Genomic DNA, 20,168 nt, shown 5'->3' on the forward strand with positions numbered 1-20,168 from the left:
CTATACCATCAAGAAATATTGAAAGATAACTTGATGTAAATAAACATGACAAAATAAGTGTTCGTATCTATGATAGTGAATTAAATTTCACTTTCTTCATTACTTGCAACATGATTAATAACTGGTAATAAAGCAATAATGACCCCATTTGTCAAACCGGACTGTAGTACTAAGCACTAATTTCAACACATTAATTAATTTTAAACAATTTATATGTTTATATAATACAATTATTTCTTTGTATGCAAATGCACCCAGTTTAGCACGTCTCAAGCAGGATGAGTTTTTTAGAGGTTGCTTAATGCATAGCCTTGCCGACCTTCATAGCAAAACCTTGATTATTTTTTCTACTTTTAATAACAAAATAATTATTAACAATTATGTCAAATCTTAACAACTTTTGTATAAATACCATTTGCAACATTAAAAAGTATTGACGTAGTACTTGGATCAATGTCTAAATGCCTTCGAGTTTTAGAACTCGGTATGAATCCAAACTGGTTTAAAAGTGACGCCACTGCCAATTTGGCCATTACCATACCAAATCTTAGACCTAAAATTGCAATCATATTATAGTAAAGTATTTTGAGACAGTGGTGGTACTGACCTATACAATTTCTAGGACCATCACCAAATGGTAAGTATGTATATGGTACTACATTATTGTCATTACTAAAGCGCTCTGGGTCAAATTTCAGTGGCTCTGGGTAGTATTCAGGGTCCCTTTGAAGACCCAAAAGAGAAATAATCACAGGGGTACCTTCCTCGATGACAACATCCGTTTCTGGAACTTTATATGGTTTAACACAAACTCGGTTAAGCATAGGGAGAGGTGGATACTTCCTCATTGTTTCTACAAAAGACAAAATTACTCATCGAGTTACCAATTATCAGATACTCACCCTTAAGAACTCTGTCTAAAGTTGGCAAAGCGATAAGATCTTCGTACGCATACTGACTAACATCCCGTCCTAAATGTTTGTGAATTTCGGCTCTTAGTTTGATTTGAAGCTCTTGGTTGTGAGCCAGTTCGTGAATGCAGTAACACATAGTCAAAGCCGATGTTTTAAAACCCGCAATAAAGAAGAGAAAAGATTGGGAAACTATCTCTTCAACCGGCATTCCTGCAGTGGTTCTTAGCTGCATCAACATGTGCAAGAAGTCGTTCCGCACTATATCATTTTGATCTCGATACTCTATCGTATCTTTCACCAAATTAGTAAAAAAGTCTTCAACGACCTTATCATTGTAAGCAATCTTTTCGATATTTCCCGGATTTTGCAGTCCCTCTTCTAGAGCAACTCGCAACAGTTTCCACACCGAGTGATTGGAAATTCTGTTCACCATTTGCGAAAATTCAGTACCGGGGTCGTTCAGACTATTGGAGTCGATTCCAAACGAGGTAGATCCAATAGTGTCGGCAGTGAATCTCATTAATATCTCTTTGATGTCAATGACTTGCCTTTTATCTGCGTAGGGTCCAACATAGGTCACAAGATTTTCGCAGTTGTGCACTATTATATTGTAAACGCTTTTCATCTTTCCCGAGGTGAAACTAGGTGACATTTTTGTTCTAATACTCTTCCACTCGTCACCTTTCATTGAGAAAATGTGCGAGCTGAGGGGTAGTTCCTCCCCATTTCCGTACATCCCCCTGTCGACAAAGTACTCGAAATCCGTCACCAGGATCCGTTTGACTAGATCAGGGTCTACAGGAAAATATATAGGCCCGTTAAAAAAATAAATCCCTGCATGTTTACACCCCTTGGCTTTGAAATGATTGTAGAGATTTTGCAGACGAGTATACACACTCTGCTTACCCCACGCCGACGAAGACAAATTTCCAAAGGGAAAGTACGGGGTGGTACATGGTACTTTTTTCTTCTTCCAGTACGTAAAACAGTATTGGTAGTACAAGTAGTACACCAGAACGGCAGCAGTCACGATAAACGATAACAATTCACTGATGGAACATTTCAAACCCGATATTAGCATTTTAAATTTGTGAAGGTTACTCGACGACTGTACACACTGTTATCTTGTGAGCCGCAACGCGAACCAGCTTCGTCGGGTCAGTGTATGTTGTAAAAATTGTTTATTACGGTTCGTTTTACACCGACCAGAGGTACCAACAAGCGGATAGTTTATTGTCGGTAAACTTGTTAGGTAATGGATAGTACACACACTCGTAATTAAAGGTCATTTTACGATCTGTTATTGAACTAATGGAACGCGATAAGGCACAATGTGAACATTTAACTTGATATGAGGTACTGTCGAGTAGCGGCCGCGTGTTTCACGAGATGTAATTGGGCGTGGGATAGAGAAAGCTATACAAAGAATAGTTTGGGTTAAATAGGTCAGAACAATAACCGATTTTAACGGTTCCTTGGAAATCTCGGGTTTATTAAATACTTATTTTTTTATTCGAAAATATGTGCATGTTTAGCTATTCTCGATTTGTATGACCGTTTTGTTTGTTAACACAATAAAGCAGTTCTAAAAATAACCCGTGAGACATTGGATAATTTCAGGTATTTGCAAGTGCGGACGTTTCAAAGCATTGTGTTATCAATTATCGGGAAAGACGGATTGATATGCACAAAATTTTGTTAAAATATGCACATAAAATGGAAAAATAGTTTGCACATATAGTGTTTTATACGTGGTTTAAAAAAAGGCTTTTAGAAAAACAGTCTTGGCCATTATTACCCGTTGGGGCCAATCTTATTAATAACCACCCCAATATGTCCAACATCAAAACAGGTGCTAAACTGGTTTAATAGTTTTTGAGAAAAATAATAAAGTTTTATGGGACAATTTTGAAGATGTTCCAAAAATCTGGACATGCAGGGTGTTAAAAATGATGTACTATGATAGGTGTAGACTCATGATATTAATATGTATAGTAATAGTATCAATAGTAATACTGATATAATAATGTCAACACTAATACAATTAGGTCTAAAATAAAATACTATGGCCTCAAAAATTTTTTTTCAAATCCTTACAAAAACAAAATACCTGGTGACTTCAAGATTCTTTTAACTTTTTTCTCAAAGAAAACACCAAGATTCTCAAGGCTCTTTTAAGTTTTTTAAAAAGTAAAGACCTTCAGATTTTTTAAAATTTTTGAAGTACAAAATACCGAAAGCCTCAAGATTCTTTCTAATTCTTTCTGAAACAAAACACTAGGATCATTTCAAGATTCTTTTATATTCTTTCAAAAACGGAAGTACCAGAGTCCCTGACATTCCTTTAAATTGTTGCAAAAAATAAAGATTCCAGGGACCCGAAGATTTTTCTCAAATAGAACACTTTGGACTCCCAAAATATGTTCAAAAACAAAATACCAGAGGCCTGAGGATTTTTCTAATTTGATATGAACCAACAAAATACTAGATCTATCAAGAATCTTTCAAATTCTTTTACAAATAAAGCACGTAGTAGAGTCCCCAACATTCCTTTAAATACTTGCAAACAATAAAAACTCTATAGGAACCCGAAGATCCTTTTATTTATTTTTTTTTCAAACAGGACACTTTGGGCTCCCAGGGTTCATTTAATTCTTAAAAAAATTAACACCCGGGACCTCAGATTCTTTGAAATTTTTTCGGAAACAAAATACCAAAAGCTCGAAGGTTCTTTCTTACTCTAGGAACCCGGAATTTTTTTCAATTTTTTTCTCAACATAACATTTTGGGCTTTCAAGATTTTTTAAAATTCTATAAGAAAATAAATACACTGGAGCTCAAAATCTTTTAAAACTTTTTCAAAATCAAAACAACAAAAATCCGAAAATTCTTTCTAATTCGTTCTGAAACAAAACACTAGAATCTCTCCAGATTCTTCTAAATTCTTTCAAAAACAATGTACCAAAGTCCCCAACATTCTTTTACATTTTCGCAGAAAATAAAAACTCAATAGGGATCCGAAGATTCTTTTAACTTCTTTCTGAAACGAAACTCTAATATTTTTTCCCAAACAAAGCACTTAGAACTCCAAAAATTATTTTCAATTTTTAAACAAAATAAACATTCGGGACTTCAACATTCTTAAAAATGTTGAATGAAAACCAAAACACTGGAAGCCCCAAGATTCTTTTAAATTTATTTGGAAACAAAACATTAAGGTCTTCTCAAGATTCTTGTTCTTTCAAAAACTAAACATTAGAGACTCCAACATTCTTTGTAAATCGCATTCTGAAGCAAAACACTAGAGGCCGTTAAGATTCTTTCAAATTCTTTCAAAAACAAAATACCAGAAGCCTAAAAATCTTTTTTAATTCGTTCTGAAACAAAACAGTAGGACAAAGTACCAAAATCCCCAATATTTTTTTTAAATTCTTACAAAACATAAAAACTCTACAGGAATGCCCAGATTCTTTTAATTTTTTTCCTAAACAAAAACTTGGGGCTTTTGCTTTTAATTCTTTAAAAACATAGACATTCGGGACTTCAAGATCCTTACATATTTTTTGAAAATCAAAACACCGGGAGCCCCAAGATTCTTTCTACTCGTTCTGAAACAACTAGGGATTTTTTCTAAAGCAAAGTACCGCAGCCTCGAATATTATTTTAAAATCTTGCAGAAAATAAAGACTCTATACGCACTTTTTCGTTTTTTTCTTTTTCTTCGATTTTATCACAATTTTTGTTTTTTCAGTTTCTTTATTTTCTTTAGTTTTTTGATTTTTTAGTTTCTCAATTTTCAAATTTTAATTTCTCAATTTTTCGATCCTTAAACTTTTCAAGTTCTTAACTTTTAATTTTCACATTTTTCGTTCCTGGAATATTTTGAATTGCAATTCTACAATTGTCCGATTTTTGGTTTTCCAATTTTTTAGTTTCGTAACTTTTAATTTTTCAAGTTCTTGGTTTTTTTTTTCAATTTACCAATTTTACAATTTTTTTTATTTTTCAACTTTTCAAGTTCTCAACTTATAATTTTTCAATTTTACAATTTTTCGATCACACTTTTTCATTTTTTCTTTTTCTTCGATTTATCATTTTTTGATTTCACAATTTTTCCGTTTTTCGTTTTCTTTATTTTTTTAATTTTTCTATATTTTTGCTTACCAATTTTCAAATTTCGATTTTCGAATTTTTCGATTCTTAAACTTTTCAAGTTCCTAACTTATAACTTTTCAATTTCTCGACTTCCAAATTTTTAAATTTTTCGTTCCTATTATTTCGAATTACATTTTTTCGATTGTACAATTTTCCGATGTTTCGTTTTTGGATTCTCTAATTTCTCACTTTTTAATTTTTCGAGTTCTTGGTTTTTATTTTTTTATTCGTCAATTTTACAATTTCTTGATTTCCCAATTTTTCAATTTTTTGAATCAATTTTTGAGGTTTTATCACACTTTTTCGTTTTTTCATTTTCTTCAGTTTTTTCAATTTTCCGAATTTCTTGTGTCCGAATTTTTAAATTTCGATGTTTCAATATTTTGATTCTTAAACTTTTCAAGGGCTCAACTTATAATTTTTCAATTTCTCAACTTCCAGTGTTTCAATTTTTTGTTCCTTTAATTTTTCCAAACGCAATTTTTCGATTTTACAATTTTCCGATTTTTCTTTTTTGGATTCTTTAGTTTCTCAGTTTTTAATTTTTCGAGTTCTTGGTTTTTATTTTTCAATTGGTCAATTTCTTGATTTTTCCATTTTTCGATTTTTCAATTTTTAAAGTTCTTAACTTATAATTTCTCAATTTTTCGATTTTACAATTTTTTGGTATCACATTTTTCATTTTTTCTTTTTCTTCGATTTTACCATATTTTTATTTTACAATTTTTCGTTTTTTATTTTCAAATTTCGATTTCTTAATTTTTCGACTCTTAAACTTTTCATATCCTAACTTATAATCTTTCAATTTTTTAACTTCTCGACTTCCAAATTTTTAAATTTTTCGTTCCTATAATATTTCGAATTGCATTTTTTCGTTTTTACAATTTTAAGATATTTCGTTCCTGGATTCTTCAATTTCTCAATTTTTAATTTTTCAAGTTCTTCGTTTTTATTTTTTAATTTGTCCATTTTACAATTTTCTGATTTTTCAATTTTTCGATTCAATTTTTCAGGTTTTGGCTTATAATTTTTCAACTTTTGGATTTTATAATTTTTTTAATTCCACAATTTTTCGTTTTTTCAATGTTCCGACTTTTTTGTTTCCCAATTTTCAAATTTCAATTTTTCAATTTCTCGACTTCCAAATTTTTCAATTTTTCGTTCCTTCAAGATTTCGAATTGCGATTTTTCGATTTTACAATTTTCCGATTTTTCGTTTTTCGATTCTTTAGTTTTTCAATTTTTATTTTTTTGCATTCTTGGTTTTTAATTTCCGATTTGATTTTACAATTTTTTGATTTTCAATTTCTCGATTTCTCAATTTTATATTTTTTTGATATTACCTACACCTTATAATTTTTCAGTTATTTTATATCATAATTTTTCGTGTTTTCCTTATTTTATTTTTCAATTTTTTAGTTTCTCGATTTTCAAATTTCGACTTTTTAATTTTTTCGATTCATTAACTTTTCAAGTTCTTAACTTATAATTTTTCAATGTTTGGATTTTACACTTTTTTGATACAATAATTTTTCGTTTTTCCATTTCTTCATTTTTCAATTTTTTGGATTTTTTAGTTTCTCAATTTTTAATGTTCGATTTTTAATTTTTCGTTTCAGGTTTTCGTTTGTAATTTTTTCATTTTGGAATTTTTCGATATCACAATTTTTCATTTTTCGAGTTTACTCTGATAAAACATGACCAGAAATAGTAACCACTATCATGTCGTGTTATTTGTTCAACTTTTGTCGTATTTAAAGAGGCTGTTGAAGAAAAGTGGCATCTTTAACTTGATTACCTACTACAAAAAATTTACCATTTTACACATGTTTTAAGTTTCTTGGTGTCGAAATAAGCCTATACATATAATAAAAAAAGGCAAAATGTAAATTCTTTTAATTTTCTTCTTAAACAAAAATTCTGTAAAAAATTGTATATTCAGACCTCAAGATCCTTAAACATTTTATGACTAGGAGCTCCAAGATTACCTATGCTTTTACTCGTTCTGAAACATTAGGGTCTCTCAAGATTCTTTCAAATTCTTCCAAAAATAAAGTACGACAGTCCCTAACATTCTTTTTAATTCTTGGAAAAAATTTGACTTTATAGGCTCTCGAAGATTCTTTTAATTTTTTTTATAAACACGACATTTAGTGCTCCCAAGATTCTATTAAATTCTTTAAAAAAATTGACGTTCACGACCTCAAGATCCTTACAAATTTTTGGAAACGAAAACATCTGGAGCCCCAAAATTCTTTTTAACTAGTTCTGAAACGAAACACTAGGATCTCTCAAGATTCTTTCAAATTCTTGCAAAAATAAAGAGTCTAGGGACTTGAAGATTATTTTAACTGTTCTCTCAAACACAACATTTAAGGCTCCAAAGATTTTTTAGGTTCTTCACACCACAGGCCTTCGATGCTTTCTCTATTTTGTATAGCTTTCAAAATTTCATTGAACTGTTACGATTTTCAGGAAACTTCGTTAGTTTTTATGTATATGTGGGTCCGCAGTGTCTGTTAAAAACTAGTCTTATAGATAGATGACAATGATGGTAAGTGTGAAGGAACTTTTTAATATTCATTGACATTGTGAGATCTGCTACACAATTTACTTTCCTAAAAAATATATTAAAGTTAATAACAACTTTTTTATAAAATAAAAAACTAGTGATAGTTACAAGATCAACAAAATTTGGATCAATAAATCTAAATTTCTGTGCCACAGTTTGTGCGATGTATCTTAAGTTGCATAACTGTGCCAGAGTGACAGTGAGTGCATCCGATGAATCATTTTCCCACTGACGTCAGTAACCTACGCACTCCCAATAAATTCCGGTCCATACTTCTACTGTCATTTCACCTTTTCTCCTCAACAAAACGCGCGGTATATTTCTGAAGTTGTAAGAATTCTCATCTCCGTCGAAGTACATTTCGATTTTTGTTTAAAAGAAAAAAATCCAATTTTGTTAGCGCCATCTATGCGACCCCCCGAGAGTGCGCATAGGCCGATAACCTCATCATCTCATGTGCCGGCAACGTCAATCGTGGAGAAAAGAAACGTAAATATGGTAGCCCCAAGTGTTTATCCGCAATTTTTGCTCCCCAACTCAAGAACTATTTGTGAAAATGTCTAAACAAGTAAAACGGAAAATAACCGTGAACCTGACTCCGAAAAGCAAAGAAATATCGAAGCCTCGGCCCAGTGTGTTCGAGCGTTTAGGCACGAAAGCCAGCACAACTCAACAGAAAGATTTTTGCCATCATTGGGCTCAAAACGGCACATGCCCGTACGGAAAAGGTTGTAAGTATTCGTCTACACATACATTAATCAGTCCGTCAAAGCAGAGGGCCGCCAAGAGCCAGTCCGAATCCAAGCGGAGGAAGGAAAATGCTCATAAGCGAATACACGCAGGTAAACAACATAGATTGTAGAAGTTTGATTGATGAAAAGCTGTCGTATGTAGTGTTATCACGTCCGTGAAGTTAGTAGGTTTGGTAACTTCATTCATGAACGCATCAAAAATGAAGTTAATATCATACAAGTATTAGCTGGCTGTGAAATGCAATTTTTCCTTTATGACTATAGTTTGTCACTAAAACGAGTGGCTTTAAACACCGATAGGTTTGTAAATAACTACATTAATTAAATAATTGACGCCCTGTGTTCATTTGATGAACCATAGCTTTACATAACCTAACAATTTTGTGCTTAATGACAGTATATGTCATGATATATAGGTATATTTAAAAATAATGATGTTGGCAACACCAACAGCGTTCTTCGTTCAGTGTTACAGTTTTTGTCCACTAAAGTGACCCCTAGAGTATGAAAAAGTAAGTCTTCCGTTTCCCTCTGTCTGTGGTCTGTTTTCGATTTCATTAGTCATACAATGTCCAAAACTATTGGATTGGTTGTTGGCAAATGTTATGTGTATTTTAGTAGTATTGTGTAGATGGTAAAAAGCTAATCAAAATCTGTCTGCTCACCCCCACCAATAGTTTTGATAGCGTCATCTAAAAATTTTACACGGTAAATGTAAAAATATGTAGGTAAATTATATAAAATAACTTACTTTTATACTTGTGGTTTATGAATTTGCCATTATTTTTTACATAATATACTCCTGCACTTGTGGTAATGAATTCGTGTTGAGTTTTCACCGTGGACATGTAGATTTTTCTAAAAATTTTGCCGAATAAATCTTTTTAAAATATGCAAAATATTATATATACATTGATTTATCAATGCACTTATAGTTTTTAAAATTACTTATTTAGGACTCGCTCCATTTTCCCGAAAATTTGGGAATGCAGTACTGATATTAGTGTTACACTGCATGTATCCAAGTTGATATATTTCCTTGATGATGTCATAATATTATTTTGTGATGGAACAACTCACTCGTTTGATTTTCCATTTTTTGATTTCTCGATCTTTCAGTTTTTCGATGTTCAGTTTTTTCGAAATAATTATGGGTTTTTTCGTTTTTGGAATTTTCGGTTTTTCGATTTTTCGATGATTCAATTTTTCGAGTTCTCCAAATCTACTTTTCCCGATTTTTCAATATCTCGATTTTTTCATTTCTCAGTTTCTCAAATTTTTGATTTTCCTTTTTTTGATTTCTCGATTTACAATATATTGATTTGTTGAGTTTTCGTTTTGATTTTTCGATTTTTCAGTTTTTCATTTTTTTACATTATTGTAATTTTCGATTCTTTAGACTTCTCAGTTCTCGATTTTTCAATTTCTCGTTGTTTGGTTTTAGTTTTTTCTGTTTATCGGTTTTTCGATTTCTCGACATTTTGAATTTTCATTTTTTTTATTTTTCAGTTTTTCGATGTTCAGATTTTTCGAAATAATTATGGGTTTTTTCGTTTTTGGAATTTTCGGTTTTTCGATTTTTCGATGATTCAATTTTTCGAGTTCTCCAAATCTACTTTTCCAGATTTTTCAATATCTCGATTTTTTCATTTCTCAGTTTCTCAAATTTTTGATTTTCCTTTTTTTGATTTCTCGATTTACAATATATTGATTTGTTGAGTTTTCGTTTTGATTTTTCGATTTTTCAGTTTTTCATTTTTTTACATTATTGTAATTTTCGATTCTTTAGACTTCTCAGTTCTCGATTTTTCAATTTCTCGTTGTTTGGTTTTAGTTTTTTCTGTTTATCGGTTTTTCGATTTCTCGACATTTTGAATTTTCATTTTTTTTATTTTTCAGTTTTCCGAGTTCGTAATTTCTCGATTATCGATTTTTAGACTTTTAGAATTATTGTTTTAATTTTTCAATTTTTGGTATTTTCAATTTTTCGATTGCCCGATTTTTCAGTTTATCGATGCTCAGTTTTTTCGATATATGTAATTATCGGTTTTTTCGTTTTTTGGAATTTTCGGTTTTTTGACGATTCAATTTTTCAAGTTCTCGAAATCTACTTTTCTCGATTTTTCCACTTCTCAGTTTTTTAAATTTCTGATTTCTCGATTTTCAATCTATTGATTTCTGAAATTTTCATTTTGATTTTTCGATTTTTCAGTTTTTGATTTTTTTCCATTATTGTAATTTTCGATTCTTCGACTGCCCAGTTCTCGATTTTTCAATTTTTCGTTGTTTCGTTTTAGTTTCTTCTGTTTATCAATTTTTTGATTTCTCGACATCTTGAATTTTCATTTTTGTCATTTTTAGTTTTTCCAGTTCGCAATTTCCCGATTATCGATTTTTAGACTTTTCGAATTTTTGTATAGAGTTTTCAGATTTTCGATTTTTGGTATTTCCAATTTCTCAAATTTTTCATTCTGCATTTTTTGAATTCTTCACGTTTAGTTTTTCGATATATCGGTTTTTCGATATTTGGAATTCTCAATTTTTCGATTTTTCTGTTCTTCGGTTGTCTCGACTGAAAAAAATGAAAATTCCATATTTCGACTTCTCGATTTCCTGGTTTCTTAAATTTTTGATTCTACATTTTTTGATTTATCTTTTTCTAATTTCGTGATTTCTTGAATTTTCATTTTGATTTTTCGATCTCTCAGTTTTTCGGTTTTTTCCATTATTCGAATTTTCGAATTCCCAGTTCTCGATTTTTCAATTTTTCGATTTCCTGATGTTTTTAATTTTAATTTTTTTTATTTTTCAATTTTCCGAGTTCGCGATTTATCGATTATCGATTTTTAGACTTCTTGAATTTTTGTTTTGATTTTTAAAATTTTCGTGTTTTGGTATTCTCACTTTTCCGCTTTTCCCATTGTTTGATTTTTCAAAATCTCGATTTCCCAATTTCTCAAATTTTTGATTCTGCATTTTTTGATTTCTCGATTTTTCAGTTTTTTCATGTTTAGTTTTTTCGATATATCGGTTTTTTCGTTTTTTCGATTTTTTGAATTCTCAATTTTTCGCTTTTTCGATGTTTGAATTTTTTGAGTTCTCGAAGTCTAGTTTTCTCGATTTTCCAATATTTCGACTTCTCATTTCCCGGTTTCTCAAATTTTTGATTCTGCATTTTTTGATTTCTCTATTTTTAATTTCTTGGTATCTCGAATTTTCATTTTGATTTTTCGATTTCTCAGTTTTTGTTTTTTTTTCTATTCGAATTTTCGAGGTCTCACTTCTAGATTTTTCGATTTCCCGATGTTTTGAATTTTCATTTTTTTTATTTTTCAATTTTCCTAGTTCGCGATTTCTCGATTATCGATTTTTAGACTTCTCGAATTTTTGTTTTGATTTTTCGAATTTTCGTATTTTGGTATTCTTAATTTTCTGCTTTTTTCATTGTTTGATTTTTCAAAATTTCGATTTCCCAATTTCTCAAATTTTTGATTCTGCATTTTTTGATTTCTCTTTTTTTAATTTCTTGATTTTTTTAAATTTTCATTTTGATTTTTCGATTCCTGTTCATCGATTTTTCAATTTTTCATTGTTTAGTTTTTCATTTGATTAATTTTTTCGATTTCCCGATGTTTTGAATTTTCATTTTTTTGATTTTTCAATTTTCCGAATTTCTCGATTATCGATTTTTAGACTTTTCGAATTTTACTTTTGATTTTTCGAATTTTCGAGTTTTGACATTCTCAATATTCTGTTTTTTCGGTTTTTCAATTTCTCGATTTCCCAATTTCTCAAATTTTTGGTTCTACATTTTTTGATTTCTCTTTTTTTAATTTCTTGGTATCTTGAATTTTCATTTTGATTTTTTGGATTTGTCAGTTTTTTATTTTTTTCCATTATTGGATTTTTCGAATTTTCAAGTTCTCAGTCCTCGGTTTTTCAATTTTTCGTTTATTAGTTTTTTTCTATTTATTATAGATGTTTCAATTTCTCGATGTTTTGAATTGTTTAATATTTCGACTTCTTGATTTTCCGGTTTTTCAAACTTTTGATTCTACATTTTTTTATTTATATTTTTCTAATTTCGTGATTTCTTGAATTTTCTTTTTTATTTTTCGAGTTCCCAGTTCTCGATTTTTCAATTTTTCGTTCGATTTCCTGATGTTTTGAATATTCATTTCTTTTATTTTTCAATTTTCCTAGTTCGCGATTCCTCGATTATCGATTTTTAGACTTCTTGAATTTTTGTTTTGATTTTTCGAATTTTCGTGTTTTGGTATTCCCAATTTTCCGTTTTTTCCATTGTTTGATTTTTCAAGATCTCGATTTTCACTTTCTCAATTTTTCGATGTTTAGTTTTTTCGATTTTTGGAATTCTCAATTTTTCGGTTTTTCGATGTTTGATTTTTTTAAATTCTCGAAGTCTAGTTTTCTCGATTTTTCAATATTTAGACTTCTCATTTCCCGGTTTCTCAAATTTTTGATTCTGCATTTTTTGATTTCTCTTTTTTAATTTCTAGATTTTTTGAAATTCATTTTGATTTTTCAATTTCTCGATTTCCCAATTTCTCAAATTTTTGGTTCTGCATTTTTTGATTTCTCTTTTTTTTAATTTCTTGTTATCTTGAATTTTCATTTTGGTTTTTCGATTTCTCAGTTTTTGTTTTTTTTTTCTTCGAATTTTCGGGGTTTCACTTCTCGATTTTTCAATTTTTCGATTTCCCGATGTTTTGAATTTTAATTTTTTTATCTGTCAATTTTCCGAGTTCGCGATTTCTTTTTTTAGACTTCTCGAATTTTTGTTTTGATTTTTCGAATTTTCGTGTTTTTGTATTCTCAGTTTTCCGTTTTTTCTATTGTTGGATTTTTCAAAATCTCGATTTCCCAATTTCTCAAATTTTTGATTCTGCATCTTTTGATTTCTCGATTTTCACTTTCTCAATTTTTCGATGTTTAGTTTTTTCGATATATTGGTTTTTTCGATTTGTGAATTCCACAAATTTTTCGATTTTTCGATGTTTAAGTTTTTCGAGTTCTCGAAATCTAATCCTGATTTTTCAATATTTCGACTTTTCGACTTCCGGATTTCTCAAATTTTTAATTTCGCATTTTTAATTTCTCGATATCTTGAATTTTCATTTTGATTTTTCGATTTTTCAATTTTCTTCCAATATTCGAATTTTCGAGTTTCCAGTTCTCGATTTTTCAATTTTTCGTTTAGTGTTCGCTATTTATTGTTTTTTTTTATTTCCAAATGTTTTGAATTTCATTTTTTTTTTGTTTTTTTTTTTTTGATTTTTCGAATTTTTGTTTTGAATTTTCGAAGTTTCGATTTTTGTTATTCTTAATTTTATAATTTTGTTTTTTCGATTGTGCATTCTTTGATTTCTCGATTTTCACTTTCTTGTTTTTTCAGTTTTTCGATGTTCAGTTTTTTAGTTTTTTAGATTTTTGAAATTTTCGGTTTTTCGATGTTTGAAATTTTCGGTTTTTCGAAATCTAGTTTTCTCGATTTTTCAATATTTCTGTTTCCTGATTTTGTAGTTTTTTGAATTTTCATTTTTGTTTTTCGATTTCTCAGTTTTTCGTTTTTTTTCCATTATTCAATTTTTCGACTTTTCGATTTCTCGATGTTCTGAATTTTAATTTTTCAATTTTCCGAGTTAACAATTTCTCAATTGTCGATATTTAGACTTTTTGAATTTTTGTTTTGATTATTTCAATTTCTCGATTTCCCAATTTTTCAAATTTTTGAGTCTGCATTTTTTGATTCGCAATTTTTCATTTTTTTATTGCTCGAATTTTCGATATTTTGGTTTTGAATTTTTTTATTTTTTCATTTTTAGTTCTTCGTTATTCGTAAATGAGTTTTAAATTGTATAAAATACAATGTCCTACACGTGTAGTTTATCAATCCGTGTTGAGCTTTTACCCAAAACGTCCAGAAAAAAAATCAAAATTATATAACAATATTTTGCAGTTTAATTTTGAATCTGCAAAAGCGAATGCTTTGAAATTTTGCAGATGTTTTAAAGTTATCATAAGCATGGTAAATTTTTAATCAAAACATATTTGCCGAATGAATCCTATCTAAAATGTGCAAAATATGCTCATTTGCTTATACAGGTGACTCAAAAAATTTATGAATGAGTCAATTTATTCTATTGTTTAAATCAGGAACGGCTCACTTCATTTTCTCGAAAATTTGGAAATACAATACTGTTATTATTAGTATTAGCCTGCACCATTCCAGGTTGATATACGTGTCCTTGCAAAAATATTGATGACGTCATTATAAAATTTTGTAAAGTAAAACTCATTTGAAACATGCGCTAAGCACGCTTCTTTACATTTACTTTAACTTACAGGAGTTCTCATAAAAAATAAATAAAAATGCTGGATATGTGTCATTGTACTTCAGGGGCTAGGGAAGTTCTGTCGAAACAAACTTCGACTAATTTTTTTATTAATCTTATTTCACAGCAGTCGTTATCAATATCCAATTTTCACTGCTGTAAATAATATTTTTCAGATTACAATGTTTGCCAGTCACAGTTGCTCCTGTGATAACGCATTATTGATACGACTGGTTTAGAGAAAAAACTGTTTTTGTGGAAACGATATCACTCTCGAGATATTTTCTTACAATAATAAAATATAACCACATTCTAAAGACGCCAAAAAATCCAACAAAAACCCATGTTTTATTATTTAGTTCGTTTTTAAGATCGCGTAAACTATAAACCAATTTTAAATTATTTCCCTCACATAGGTAATGCTGAGGAAGACTGGGACCAGTGGGATCCAGAAGAATTAGCCGACGCCGACCCTGATGATCTAGAGAAGCGCAGACAGGAGATTCAAAGAGAACTAGAGTTACAAATGAAAATGGAGAACAAAGCCCGAAAAAAGGACAAGAAAACCAAGAAGGAGAGCAGTCCCTCGACCGAAAGCTCGTCGACATCGTCGGACTCGAGCTCGTCCAGCGACGATTCCAGTTCCAGCAGCTCTTCGTCCACGGAGACTCGCCGCAAGAAGAGCAAGAAGACCAAATCAAAACGGGAAACCTCTTCGTCTTCAGACGAAAGACCGCCGAAGAAGAAAGCGAAAACCAAGAGAACGTCCTCGAAATCGTCAACGCGCGGGGACAAATCCAAAAAGAGCAGTTCGAAGACGAAACCCACCACGAAATCGCCTACACCTCCCAGAAACCGAAAACAGTCGCAGACGCCGCCTCCGAAGATAAAGCCCGGAGTGCCGTCCTCGAAGAACGTGGAATCGAAGTCACCGAGGCCTACGAGCAGATCGAGTGATAGGAAGGAGAAGCATCACACGCCGTCGCCTAAGCCGAAGGAAAAGGAGAGGGAGAAGGAAAAGGAAAAGGAGCGGGAGAAGGAGAAGGAGCGCGAGAGGGAGAAGGAACGGGAGAAGGAGAGGGAGCGCGAGAAGGAACGCGAAAGGGAGAGGGAGAAGGAGAGGAATAAGGAGAGGGCGAAAGAGAAGGAGAAGGAACGGGAGAAGGATAAAGACCACAAGAAGAAGGAATCGAGGTCGCCGAAGAGGGAGAGCAGATCTACGAAGGATAGTAAAAGGAGGGATACGCCGGATTCTTCACACTCGAGAGACAGGAAGTCATCGCCTAGTCGGTCCAAGGGCAGCGGGAGCAGCAGCAGTAGACGAGACAATCACAAGAGTCCGCCACCCAAGGAGGAGCGAAGTCGGGACAAAAAAGATGACAAGGATAGGTAAGAGTCATTATTATTTGAATTTTTAAATCGGGACACCACAACGATAAATTTGTGCTTCCAGGTCCCGCGCAAAAGACCGCCCCAGCGACGACAAATCCCGCAAAGACAAGCGCGATTCGCGCGATCGCGACCGCGAGAGGGAGCGCGAACGCGAGCGCCGCCTAGCGCGCGAAGAACGCGAAGCCGCTCGCGAAAAAGAGCGCGAAGAAGCGTTGGCCCGCTGCCAAGAGCGACAAAGAGAACGCGAACGCCTCAAGGAGCTCGCGAAGAAGGAAGAGGAGAGGAGCCGAGGCAGAGACCGCAGCCGGCGCGAAGACCGAGGACTAGACAAACCTTCCGGGGACAGAGTGGAGCGGTTGCTTCCGCTTCCCGAAGACCGAATCCCGCCTAGTCGCAAACACTCGAGCGACAGGGAGAGGAGCGATCGACGGGAGCGCGACCGACGAGAAAGAACCCCCGAGAGACGAAAGTCGGTGGAGAGAAGGGACGAGAAGGACCGAGGTTATGATCGAAGTTATGATAGATCGAGCGACCGGAACTACGAGCGGGAGTCGCGTGACCATGATCGGGATCGCGAAAGGGATTATAGCAGGATTAGGGAGACGGAGAGGAGGATCGAGGATAAGGAGTATGATAGTCCGTATGATCGAGCGAGGCATGAAGAGAGGAGGTACTTGGAGATGGAGGATCATTATAATGATAATTCACGGGAGGAGAGGTTGCCTTTGGAGCGGGAATACACGGATGATAGGAGGAGCAGGAGGGATTTGTGGGACGCGAGGGACGACAGGGACTTGGATTTGGAGCATAGGAGGTACGCGAGGGAGGATTCGAGGCCGCCGCCGTCGTTGAAAGGAAGGGACTGGGAGACGGACTATCCGGATCACGACTGGGATAGGGCGAGGAGACCGATTGACTGGGAGGGGAGAGAGAATTGGGACGCGACGGAACACAAGCATCTGACCGAGGAGGATTGGAGGTTGTATAATTGGTCGGCGGAGGACAGGAGGAGGTGGCCGGCGGATTGGAGAGAGAGGGAGAGATCGAGACCGAGGAGTTCGACGTCTCACAACAGAGATGGTAAGTATAATAAGTGAGAGAGGTTGTTTCATAATTATAGTTCAGAGGTAACTTCGGACCTACAACGTTTTTAGATCCTATTTTAATACAACTTTATTCCGATTTATTAAAGTTTTCTTAAATTCTGAATGAACAAAATAAGTCTTGAAAAAGACTGGTTACAGAAAATATGTACAGGAAACTGAAAGCAAGTACGACTACACGAAGGCACAAGCATGGAGTTAGGGATCATACTTTAGATAAATTAAGAACAAGACTAAACTCCAGAGAAAAACCATCTCTTGATGGGCTGTAAATGTTATTTTTTGTGTCCATACAGATGAAACCATGTCTGAAAGTCGAAGGAAAGAACCGTCAAGACAAGACCCCCGATCCGATCGATCCGACTCAAAAACCTCAATGCCCGAAGTCGAAGTGAAAAAAGAAGTTGTTCCGCCAAAAAGACCAGCCGAAGAACCTCTTGAGAGTCCAGTTGAAGCGAAAAAACCTTACGTTATAGAACCAGTACTGGAAGATGATCTAAGCGAAATTAGTGACGATGCAGATGATATTTTGAACCGGGACGAGGTAAGGGCTTTAATTTAATTTAGACTAACCAAATTTATATGCTATAACTTGAATGTTAGGAGATCAACGAACCGGCTCCTGAAGAAACACCAGTCCCCGAACAAGCCGAAACGTCTTCAATCAAAGAACAACAAAATTCATCAGCTTCTCAGAAATCTCAGTCACCAAGTCGTTCGCCGAATCGCATACCCAAAGACGAATCCATCGACGAAGACAACATGGATCTAGATTTTGAAGAAATATCAGAAGATGAGCTAGAGGAAGAATCCCGTGTGAAAGGCATTGGGGATGCCTTAGGCGTAGACTGGGCAAGTCTAGTAGCCGAATCTCGACCAAGAATCAAACCAATGACGTCGGCAAAAAGGCGCTGGGAAAGCCACAACGTCCTCGTCAACCTAGGCATATCAGTCGAACTCGCCGGCGAAGACTTAGTCAAGGACGTTTTGAAAGAGCACGCCGAAGCGAAACTGAAGGAACAAAACGAAGAAAAGGGCAAAAACGAACCGGAAGAAGCGACCGTCAACGGAATCAAAGAAGAAAACGACGAAAAAATAACGGTTAATATTTCGCACCCAATCGGGGCGATCCAGGTCGCGAATCGGGAAAAACAGGCCGTGAGAAAAGCGCTGTTTTCGAACGTGGGACCAAACTGTCGGGCTTTATCGGCCAGACGCGATCTAATGATTCGGAGACATTTGTGCAATTTGCCTTTGAGGGATACTTACGTGGAAGCGCCGAAAAGGCACGATCCCGAACTACTGAAGCTCGCTGTGCAGATGTTCGAGCGGTGTTTATAGCGTTAAGTGTGGATAGTTGAATTTCGACTTTTAGTGTTTGGTTTTTGGTATTTGTATAAATTGAGGACAATAATTGGGACAGAAATTTTAAATTTATTAATGAACAATAAAATTTATTATTGCAGTATTTGTAGTTCTTGTTCGACGCAGATGTTCTTGGTGAGCAAGTGGGACAAGTTGGACTCAAGTGGGATTTCTTGAGGAGGTTTGCCCCTGAAACATAAAATTTATGTCACACTGAAAAGTTGCGGGTTGTTGCAGCGTGTCCATTTTTTTTTTATTAATTAGGGTGTAAATTATACACACCTCAAAAAAAGACGGGCGTTAGCAATTCCCTTCAAGATTGCCACATCACCATCTACATGAAGTGTACATCCTTCCCTTAACCCCAGAACATGATGAACTGGATATTCAGGTGGCAGTTCATGATATTGCAAAATCCTTTCCTCTCTGGTTTCCCCTTTGTGTTTAGACGTACTATCTGGGTCCAGATAATGAGGATTTATATTGAAAGGGATCAAATTCAAGGCACTAAAGCTTTGAGGGTACACTATTGGCATATCATTCGTATTGTGAATAGTAGGGGCAGCTACATTAGTCCCCGCACTGCTACCAATATATGGAATACCACCCTTAAGCACCCTTTCACGAATCAAATTGACCACTTGCTTATCATACAAGGTTTTCAGGAGGAGGAACGTGTTTCCGCCCCCCACAAAAATTGCCTCTGCTTTTTTTACAGCTTCAATTGGGTTGTTGTTGTGTATGCCTTCCACTTGATACCCTGAAACACAAGAGGTAATAAACTAGTACCACGGGGTTCACCTATTATTTAGTTACCCCACTTATTAAACACAGGGGTAACTTTTTTCAGGTAAGCGTCATGGTCCACAGCAGCGTATGGTACAAATAGAACAGTTGAAACACCACTTCTGCAAGTTTTTCTTTAGTGATAAATTAATACAATGGGTTCAATTTTACTTATTTAGAAAATTCTTAATGTCAGACGCTGCATATTCCAAAAATTCATACCCATGCACTTTGGATGAAGACAACAGTAAAAGATGAGGTTTCGACATTGGAATGAAACGGATTTTAGGAAATTCTTCGTATATACTGAAAACTATACTAAGTGATTGTGTTATCAATCTTATCACTATTTACCAAGGCGATTTTCTGCGCTTTTTGATAACCAAGTGTTTTATTGATATAATTTTTCTACAAAAGAGGTATAAATCATTAGCGATAAGCTTAATCTGCTGGTTATTTGGAACACGTAATATTACTTTCACAAAAACTTACTTCTTTGAGGTTATGTAAACAGGAGTCTTACATTTACACCTATTCACGTTTCTTGTTATCACATGTTGCAACGGATGTAATTTTGTGAAATTTTGAACCAATATATGGAATAATTGTTTCATCAGATTTTGTTACATGCTCGAAAATTTATAGAAGGTTTAAAAAATACCGCCACGAAGTTGTCAAATGCGTCAACATAGGAGCCAACAGTGTGACGAAAATGTCTCTAAATTTAATAATTTGGTTTATTAAAAAAATGCAACAATACTTGATATATTTTA

General features: G+C 33.6%; 3 protein-coding genes across 4 annotated transcripts; 1 reads left to right on the forward strand and 2 right to left on the reverse strand.

The window, feature by feature from the left end:
• Positions 1-338: 338 nt before the first annotated feature.
• On the reverse strand, positions 339-2,308 carry LOC135130651 (cytochrome P450 6k1-like). Its single transcript, XM_064058077.1, has 3 exons — positions 903-2,308; positions 608-853; positions 339-553 (listed from the first exon to the last, which is right to left on the reverse strand). The coding sequence occupies exons 1-3, from the start codon at positions 1,993-1,995 to the stop codon at positions 384-386; spliced, it is 1,509 nt and encodes a 502-aa protein (XP_063914147.1). The 5' UTR covers positions 1,996-2,308; the 3' UTR covers positions 339-383.
• Positions 2,309-7,917: 5,609 nt separating this feature from the next.
• On the forward strand, positions 7,918-18,712 carry LOC135130612 (fl(2)d-associated complex component-like). 2 transcript variants are annotated; one of them, XM_064058015.1, is made up of 6 exons: positions 8,297-8,358; positions 8,417-8,483; positions 15,166-16,138; positions 16,203-17,221; positions 17,541-17,788; positions 17,848-18,712. In XM_064058015.1, the coding sequence occupies exons 1-6, from the start codon at positions 8,353-8,355 to the stop codon at positions 18,583-18,585; spliced, it is 3,051 nt and encodes a 1,016-aa protein (XP_063914085.1). In that variant the 5' UTR covers positions 8,297-8,352; the 3' UTR covers positions 18,586-18,712. The 2 variants fall into 2 exon arrangements, with proteins under 2 accessions (XP_063914084.1, XP_063914085.1); XM_064058014.1 differs by having other exon boundaries at positions 7,918-8,483.
• On the reverse strand, positions 18,659-20,075 carry LOC135130614 (alpha-aspartyl dipeptidase). Its single transcript, XM_064058017.1, has 6 exons — positions 19,888-20,075; positions 19,750-19,803; positions 19,567-19,701; positions 19,426-19,517; positions 18,892-19,369; positions 18,659-18,798 (listed from the first exon to the last, which is right to left on the reverse strand). Exons 1-6 carry the CDS (start codon positions 20,007-20,009, stop codon positions 18,702-18,704), a joined length of 978 nt encoding a protein of 325 aa, XP_063914087.1. The 5' UTR covers positions 20,010-20,075; the 3' UTR covers positions 18,659-18,701.
• Between the last annotated feature and the right edge of the window lie 93 nt (positions 20,076-20,168).

The sequence above is a fragment of the Zophobas morio genome, unplaced genomic scaffold, assembly GCF_036711695.1.
Source record: "Zophobas morio isolate AGI-343-1 ecotype UQ-CSIRO unplaced genomic scaffold, CSIRO_AGI_Zmor_V1 ptg000017l, whole genome shotgun sequence".
Classification (NCBI taxonomy): Eukaryota; Metazoa; Arthropoda; class Insecta; order Coleoptera; family Tenebrionidae; genus Zophobas; species Zophobas morio.

Bases quoted from the DNA above. Each gene is read 5' to 3' on its own strand.
- LOC135130651 (XM_064058077.1), bottom strand. From the start codon at position 1,995: ATGCTAATATCGGGTTTGAAATGTTCCATCAGTGAATTGTTATCGTTT. The intron at 854-902 runs GTGAGTATCTGA...TGTCTTTTGTAG, and splicing joins TTTAGACAGAGTTCTTAAGG to AAACAATGAGGAAGTATCCA. The intron at 554-607 runs GTCAGTACCACC...TTGCAATTTTAG, and splicing joins TGGTCCTAGAAATTGTATAG to GTCTAAGATTTGGTATGGTA.
- LOC135130612 (XM_064058014.1), top strand. From the start codon at position 8,198: ATGTCTAAACAAGTAAAACGGAAAATAACCGTGAACCTGACTCCGAAA. The intron at 8,484-15,165 runs GTAAACAACATA...TCCCTCACATAG, and splicing joins TCATAAGCGAATACACGCAG to GTAATGCTGAGGAAGACTGG. The intron at 17,789-17,847 runs GTAAGGGCTTTA...CTTGAATGTTAG, and splicing joins ATATTTTGAACCGGGACGAG to GAGATCAACGAACCGGCTCC.
- LOC135130614 (XM_064058017.1), bottom strand. From the start codon at position 20,009: ATGAAACAATTATTCCATATATTGGTTCAAAATTTCACAAAATTACAT. The intron at 19,518-19,566 runs GTAAAATTGAAC...AAAAACTTGCAG, and splicing joins ATTAAGAATTTTCTAAATAA to AAGTGGTGTTTCAACTGTTC. The intron at 18,799-18,891 runs GTGTGTATAATT...TTTATGTTTCAG, and splicing joins AACGCCCGTCTTTTTTTGAG to GGGCAAACCTCCTCAAGAAA.